The 8,979-nt window shown below is 31.5% G+C and overlaps 1 protein-coding gene across 1 annotated transcript; it reads right to left on the minus strand.

Moving 5' to 3' along the window:
* Window positions 1-7,890: 7,890 nt before the first annotated feature.
* On the minus strand, window positions 7,891-8,750 carry LOC125829693 (uncharacterized). Its single transcript, XM_049508886.1, has one exon. It carries the CDS (start codon window positions 8,619-8,621, stop codon window positions 8,052-8,054), a length of 570 nt encoding a protein of 189 aa, XP_049364843.1. The 5' UTR covers window positions 8,622-8,750; the 3' UTR covers window positions 7,891-8,051.
* Window positions 8,751-8,979: the final 229 nt, after the last annotated feature.

An 8,979-nucleotide genomic window follows, 5' to 3' on the forward strand; every position in this document is an offset into this window, starting at 1 on the left:
AAGTAGTTGTCCTTATACACCACAACATAATGGTGTTGTTGAAAGGAAACCTAGACATATTTTGGAAGTTGGCAGAGCCTTGAAGTTGCAATCTCATGTGCCTAGCAGGTTCTGGGGTGATTGTGTACAAACAACAGTCTATTTAATCAACAGACTGCCCACTGATGTATTAAAATGGTGTTCTCCTTATGAAGTGTTGTTTGGGAAATCACCTAGCCTAGATCACATTAGAGTGTTTGGTTATTTATGTTATGCTAGTGTGTTGCCTAGAGGAGGAAAGTTTGAGGCCAGAGCAAAGAAATCAGTACTACTGGGATTCTCTACCACACAAAAGGGATACAAGTTGTATGACTTAGATCAACAGAGTGTGTTTGTCAGTAGGGATGTTGTCTTCAAGGAGAGGGTATTTCCTTTTAAAGATTTGCAGTCTGACAATGAAGGTCCCTATCCTTTGTTTTTACCCTTCTCAGATCATGCAGATGAAGCTCCAACTCGGGATTTATATTTGAATGCTGACTTGCAAACACCAGAAGTTTCTCCTATTGAATCTCCTGCACATGTCACAACATCAGGTTCAGACCTTGCTGTAGAAGAAATTTCTCCACAAACTCATGTAGATTCACTGCAAGAAGAAGATGTGATTCCAGTTGCTCCCATACAAGAGTGCCACTAGCCAATGTTGGTCCAAGGAAGACACACAGATCATGCAAACAACCTGTGTGGCTCAAAGATTTTTTTGTGCCCAAGAAGCTAATTCCCACTTTATTACTAATTATGTTTGTTATGACAATGTATCCCCAGGTTATCAAGCTTACTTACATGCTTTTTCAGCAACTATAAAGCCTCATTCTTTCAATGAAACCTCTCAAGATAAGCTATGGATGGATGCCATGCAGCAGGAAATCCTAGCTTTAGAAGACAATGACACTTGGACCATTGTTGAGTTGCCACCAGGTGAAAAGTCAATTGGTTCAAAGTGGGTTTACAAGATCAAATACAAGTCAAATGGTGAAGTGGACAGATACAAAGCTCGACTAGTTGCAAAAGGATTCACTCAAAGAGAAGGCCTTGATTACCATGACACCTTCTCTCCAGTTGCAAAGATGGTTACCATCAGAACCATTCTAAGTCTGGCAGCTTCACATGGCTGGGATCTTTCTCAAATGGATGTCAATAATGCTTTTTTACAAGGTGATTTAGTTGAAGACATCTACATGGAACTTCCTCTTGGCTTCCAGAAGAAGGGAGAGAATAAAATATGTAAGCTAAGAAAGTCACTCTATGGTCTTAAGCAGGCATCAAGACAATGGAACATCAAGTTTACTGATGCACTATTGTCGGCAGGATATTCTCAAATATTGATGTTCCATTGTCGGCAGGATATTCTCAAAGTGCCCATGACCACTCCTTGTTCATAAAAAGGGAAAGAGATGACATGGTTGTGATTCTGGTGTATGTTGATGATCTCTTAATCACAGGAAGTAGCTCTCAAATGACTCAAGAGGCAAAAGCAACACTGCACAAAAATTGAAGTCAAAGGAAGGGATATTATTGAATCAAAGGAAGTATGCCTTGCAACTTATTTCAGAAGTTGGATTAAGTGGAGCAAATGTTGCAAGTACCCCTTTAAAGTTCAATCAAAAGCTAACTAGTGTAGAATATGATCAACACATTGGGAACACTACTAATTCTGCTGATACAGAGCTAGAAGACATCACAACATACCAGAGGTTGATTGGGAAGTTACTGTATTTGACGATTACTAGACCTGATATTTGCTTTAGTGTACAAGTGTTGAGTCAGTTTATGCAACATCCAAAAACCTCACATTGGGAGGCTGCACTGAGGATTGTGAAATATGTTAAAAAGTCCCCAGGCCTTGGAGTTTTGCTTAAAAGGGAAACAGGTTCTCTTGAGCTCACTGGATATTGTGATTCAGACTGGGCCTCATGTCCCAATACACGTAGATCAGTGACAGGATATATAGTAAAACTTGGTGATTCTTTGATCTCCTGGAAGTCTAAAAAATAGCAAACTGTTAGTAGAAGCTTTGCTGAAGCAGAGTACAGAAGTCTAGCAGCCCTTGTAGCTGAATTGGTATGGTTGGCAGGGTTACTTGTTGAACTGAATTTTCCAGTCACTGATCCAATTAAGGTGTTTACAGACAGCAAATCAACTATACAAATAGCTGAGAATCCAGTTTTTCATGAACGCACGAAGCACATAGATATTGATTGCCACTTCATTCGAGAAAAGGTGAAGTCCAATTTCATTAGCCCCACGTATCTTTGCACCACTATGCAACCTGCTGACATCCTTACTAATGATCTGGGGGTTAGACAACATCATCATCTTTTGAGCAAACTTGGTGTGATAGATATCTTTCACCCTGCAGTTTGAGGGGGTGTATTGAATTACTAATAGAAGCCAACTAAGAATCTTCTAGAATCAGTTAGTTTGTTATAAAGTTGGTTAGAGGCTATTGATGCAGTAAAGGATATAACACGTGATTAATGTGAAGTTAGTTAGAGTCTGAGTCAGCACAAGTGTCATCTATATAAAGAGATAAAAGTGTATTATATAGGGTAGTAGAAAAAGCTCAGATTCTAGAGCTATATTGTAATGGAGCTCCTACAATTTCAATCAATGAAGTTTTATGTTTTTACTGCTTTGTAGAGTTCAGAAAATTTATGCATTGGATCCAATTACAATTAACTAATATCGATAAAGATTTTAGCACTCTTTGTTAATATGCATATTTATTACCACCGAAAGCTATTATTATTATTATTGTAGTGGTGTATATATGTCTCGCAGGGTGGGTGGGTGTGGAGGAAAGATCACAAAATAATAAAATATTAAAAAAAAAAACAAGAAATCATTTTTCTTTGTTGTATATGGAGGGTAGCTTTAGGTATTGGAATTACTTTCTGTTTAAAGTTTTCATAAGTCTTGTGATAATTTTTATTGCAAACCTTCCAAAATAAAAAAGTAATAGTAGGCTACTTTATTATTTTTCAAAAAGGGAGTTTACGTATGGGCAAGTCTTGGCAAGAAAGAGATGAACACTTTGATATTGTACCTTCCCTACTCATGGTTTTAAGAAAATTTTGTGCAATATAAAGTCCATAATGCACCTACGTACTGTGGCCAGAAATGGACCACGAATAAAAGCCAAGAGGTACGTACTATTATTATTATTTTTCTGTGGGCACTTGTTTTAGGATAATTAACAACTTTTAAAATATCTATTCTACTGCACTATCTGGAAACATGTATGTTTTTCCTTTCGTATAATATATCTTTTCATATCTTAATATGGTCCTAAGTCCTTGTTGGTAAATGCCTCCTTCAGCGGATACTAGCGATGTTAAATTTATTACGTATTGTTTTATAATGTATCATATTGTGTTATATTGTATCTTACTGTATTGTTTTAATAAATACAATATTTGGATAGATTGTATCATTCTCATCGTTACATAATATCACACATTCATAATTTAAATGATAAACCTATAAAAAAGTTGGGTAACTATGAAAATATAGGATAAAAGGTGAAATATGATTATGAAATAATAAATGAAGGACAAAATGAAAAGAAAATATTAAGGTAACGACGCGATCACACCAAATTGATCGTTCTGTAAGTCTTTTTGTCGTTACCTAACGATGATTTAAACGATACAATATGATACAATGAAATTTAAGTAACAATCAAAAGAAACGTGATAGTTAAACTAACAATACAATATAATACAAAGGCTAACAACCATCCAAACAATCTGTAAGTGAGGTTGGGTTGAATTTATACGAATTCAAATGAATTGGGTTAATAAATGACTTTGAGTTGAAATAAGCTAAAACTTGGTTCACTACTCATCCTTCCCCAACTCTTATTAAGTTTTAAATTCTTCATTTCATTTTTTATAATTTGTTTAAATACATAATAATTTTTTTAATTCTTGTTGATTAATTTGGATTGTATCAACCCAAGTTTTAAATTAGTCTATTTCAGAAAAAAAAACCCTAAGATATAGAAGGAAATTATGATGAATTTAAATGACAACGTTGAAGCGTTTTCAGAGGTTTGAAAAGCAGTTCAAAGTTTGACAAGTGTTTATTAAAAGGGACGTCGTTTTATTTGCTTTTAATAAAGTTTGACTGCTTTACGTGTATGGGAAAAAAGAAAATGTTAGTACTTAGTACTAACATCTTTTACGATACAATAATAGGAAAATTTTTAAAATGTCAATATTTTAGTATTTAATGGAACCTCTTATTAATATTTTTAATATTTATTAAAAATGTCAATATTTTAATTTGTTATTTTTTTTATTTATGTATTTTTCTTATTTGTTTGAGTTGAAAGAATATAATTATTTAATAACAGAAAGGAGAAAATCATGAGAGAAAATATTTTTTAAAAAGAAACATATCACTTAAAGTTCTCATCAGTTACAATTTCAAAAGTAATTGATTGTATTCATTCCAATATGATGATATGTGTATTTGTATTCATTATGGTTTTCATGTTTGAATTTGTATAATGACATTTGTATTTCTTTATTAGTTTGTATTCATTCTAATAGGTATACCAAATGGATTTGTAGTTATTTAGAATGATATTTATATCCACAAATAAAAATATAAATAAAATATTTGTATTCATATATACTTATGTAATATGTGTTCATTCAGAAAAAATACAACATTGGTTTTGTATATTTTTCAAAAACGTATATTCTTTCTTAAAATTCTAACAAATTTGTATTCCAATCATCAAAACATACAAATTTACAATTTTAGTAACAATCAAAATTTGTATTTCAAAAAATATTGTATTTCATGACAAAAAATGTATTTCTTACAAATGTTTAGTAAAAAAAAAACAATTAACAAACAAAAATTAATATGAATACAATTCTGTTGTGAATACAATTTTGCAACTTGACTCTCTCTTTCTTCTTCTGCTATGTTCCTTTTTTTCCGATTTTGTTTTCACCAAATCTAAATTCGAATCCGTATTCAATTGTGCATTGGTAACCCTATAAGAAAAAATTGAAATTATTAAATATGAATGTATAAAAAATCAAACAATATATGATGTATGAATGCTAATGTATATTACTACAATCTACTGAATCTCAAATATGTAAACAAACTCACAAAAAACCGAAAAGAGGACAGAAAATCAGAAATACATAAAATCCGAAATCAAAAATATTTGGTGAATATGAAAACAAAATCAGAAGAAAACTCACAAAATATTTGGTGACTTCGAAATTACCTTTATCAATTGAGAGATTTCTTGAAATAATTGATAGATTTATTGAACAAATTGGGAGAAAAAGGAAGAGTTAATTTTTCTTGAACAATGAATGAGAGAAAAATTGGGAAAACGTAAAGAGAGAGAGAATATTGACTTGAGTTAAAACCTAGAAAGAAGGGTAATGGTTAATAAAGATATATATTTTTTTTTACCGGTTAGTGGTGTAAAAAATGATCCAATGTGGGACTGTTTTGAGAAATAAAAGGAAAGGAAAATAGTTATATTATGATACAATCATTTTCTAAAATATGGATATTTTGACATTTTTAATAATTATTTTTAAAGTGTAGATGTTTTTACTAATTATATTAGGGATTGTGACTAGTTTGCTAATTTTCCCTACAATAATTTGTCGGCAAATGCGGATTCGAGATTATATATCGAGGGACTTAATATTTAATGTTCTTAATATTTTATTTTATTTTAACTTTTCAAATTGATACTTGTTAAATATTAATGAAATTAAAATTTAGTAAGAATTGAGATAGTTGAATTTTGATTCATTATTCTCTTAGAGTACTTTTGAATGAGTCAATAACTCGTCTATTTATTAACTCAATCCATCATGATTTGTTCACACTCAGTCCAATTAGTTCATTTAGCACCTTTGGATCTGTAAAAAAATCTTGTTTTAAAGATATTAATAGATCTTGTCCGCAAGAAACCACAATACTTTGTAAGTTTCTTAAATTCACTTTCTCTAAAATATGATAATATCTTTGATCAATGTTTCGTTCAAATTTGATTACCATACATTTAAATAGCATTAATCGGGTTTATGTTTTTGGTATTTGTCCAAGTTAGATGGCACATTTGCCACTAGAAGGTTTTGAATATTTCAAAATAAGGTCTCAAAAGGCATAAATTGACAGCTTTACTTTAGTATTAAGCACCACAATTCATCAATTCCTCTCAAAATATATAAAGAAATCAATAAAGTAGTGTATATGTATCTGCCTGGGGAGGTTTCCAGGTAAATGACCAACCTAAAAAGCAAAAGATTTCCTTTACAAAGCACTACAATAAATAATAGTAAAAGTTACTCCCACCGTTTCATAGTTTTGTTCTATATATTTTGATTTGACACAAAGTTTTAGAAAATGAAAAAGATTGTTGAAATTTATGATTTTAAATTTAAAATATATTAAATATACTAAAACATTTTTTAGTCTTGTGGTTTAAATATGCCAATTAGAAAGTTGAAAATTTTGTGTTTTTAAATTTAAAATATGTCAAATATAATCAAATATTTTTTGGTCGTTTAAATATGTCAATTAAAAAGTTGAAACGGAGGAGGAGTAATAGGGAAAGTAATGTAACATATTTCATTATGAACATAAGACGGTAATGCTTTAGGGAAATTGACAGAATTGCTTTAGCCAAAATTCATTCAAAACCACATTTCAGCAGAATTGAAAAATAGTCACTATCTGAAATTCAATTTTTTCACGATATGGATATTTTTCTAAAACATAAGAAGATCGAATTACAACATTGTTTATTTATTTTGAATGCTTTACGAAAATGTTTATCTTTAGATCATTATTAGTTATATTTTATCCCCACTTTCATAGTTATATAAATCTAGCATTTGGGGTTGAAAATCTATTAGATTGTCATTTAACCTCTATAAAAAATCCAGTTTATTTAAAAAGAATCTTTAGATCATGATCTAAAAGGTCATAAAATTGTGAAAAGGAAATGTGTGATACTATCTAATTGAAGTTTGAAGAAATTATTCGTTTTAAATGGAACTTAACTTTAGTTAGCTAGGTGAATCTATGTAGTCAATTGATTTAGGTATGTGTCTAAAGTTTCAATCCTAAAATACATCAACATAGCAATCAAACAACAATATTTATTTTGAATTTATCTGAAGGCTACAATCTTTATGAATTCTTTAAGAAAAGATACGTAATTCCCTTATTCTTCTCTTCACGATTGTTCTTGATTGATGGAATACTTGCGGGTCAACACTTGGAGCGAAGGCTTCTTCGTATGCAGAAAACTTGCAAATCACCACTGAAGAGCAATGATTCTCTATGTATTTATGTCTTCTTGTTCCTCCCTTTTTGGTCTTATGAAGACCCTTTTATATAGTTGTGAGCTATGGTTTTTGGGGTATTTCGATCTTCAAATAATTTTCTAGGACCTTGGGCTTGAAGAGCATAAGTTGGGATCGTATTGTCAACTTAATGGACTGACGAAAATGTAACTGAAACTTTATTTAAGTCATGCTATACTTTTACTTAAATATTAATCTAACTTTATTAATCAATAATTTGACTTGATCAACATATCATGAATGAATTAATCCAAAAATTAATACTCATATATTTATCAATAAAATTTCAGTTTCTACCATAGTCATGCAATAACATTTCTCTTTGACTCGAAGGAAGGAATAAAGTTTAACTTAGCTTGCTAACCTTGTTCAATATAATATTCTTAACTTTAACTTGTAATAATTACTTTTTGCTTTTCTATTCCGAAGAAGAAGAAAAAAAGAAGCTACGTGTAGTAACTAATAGTTGACAATCAAATTAAGAGAATTTTTGTGGATGCAAAATTTCAGGCTACTCAGAGCCCTTGAATGTATTAATTATAGGATGAAACAAATTAACTAAAGGAGGGTATCATCACATTTATAAACTCATAACATTCAACTTTTTCTAAAAATTTCCGGAATACCCCAACAAGGAAAAAAAAAAGTTAAACACTAAGCAAAAGCAGAAGCTTCTCTTCTCAAATCTCTGTAGAATCGAGAAATGAATTCATCAGCTTTCTCATCAACGTGGCTAATCATGTCACCGTTATCAACTTCTCTTAATGGAAAAGGCGAATCAGTGATCCTTAATTGCCTCACCGTTGGAGTCCTTCCGAATCCAGGCAAAGCAGGTGATGCTGTTTCGCTCTGAAGCATTTCTAATGCCTTCAAAACGGCAGCGTTCATCATTGAAACGTCGTCGTATTCAATGCCATGCTCAGGCTGACTATGCTTACTAATGCGCTTGTTCATGTTGAAGGGGAGGTGAAAAGCTGGGCTGTTACTGCAGCTGAACTCGTAATACTCTTTTGAAATCGATTGATGAATATTATTATTATTATGGCCCTGAAACATCAGATTTTGGAACGCGGCCTTTCCAGCAATCTTACCACGTTTCATTAATAAGTTAAGATCGAACATTAGTTTCCTCTTTGATGATAATCCTTTTCTCAACATGAAATAAGCCACACGAACTATTTTCCAGAACTTTTTCCCTATAACTGGCAATATTTTTTGATCCATTTTCACGTTCGGGAGAACTTTTTTTTTTTTTTTTTGAATTGTGAGTTTGTGTTGGTTAACTTGAGAAGGAGAGACAAATATTGATGAAAGCCAAGAGAGAACTTTAGAGGAGAGTTGTTTGTTATTGTGGATTATGAGAAGCATTGATTGAATGGTATATATAGGGGGATTTTCATACAGAGGAAAAGGACGCAGTGAAGTATTCTATATATTTTTAAGTAGACACCTTTGGGCACGGAATAGACCACGTATATTACTTGTTGAGATTCAATATACTATTGCTTCAATTATTAGAGGAGGAAGTAGTCTTTAAAGTCACTGTCACCCATGCTTTTCACGTGAATTAATTGCAAATTTG

Source organism: Solanum verrucosum, unplaced genomic scaffold (genome assembly GCF_900185275.1).
Source record: "Solanum verrucosum unplaced genomic scaffold, falcon-dt-bn FXZP01000102.1, whole genome shotgun sequence".
Lineage (NCBI taxonomy): Eukaryota > Viridiplantae > Streptophyta > Magnoliopsida > Solanales > Solanaceae > Solanum > Solanum verrucosum.

Coding starts and splice junctions, on each gene's coding strand:
- LOC125829693 (XM_049508886.1), bottom strand. CDS start 8,621: ATGGATCAAAAAATATTGCCAGTTATAGGGAAAAAGTTCTGGAAAATA.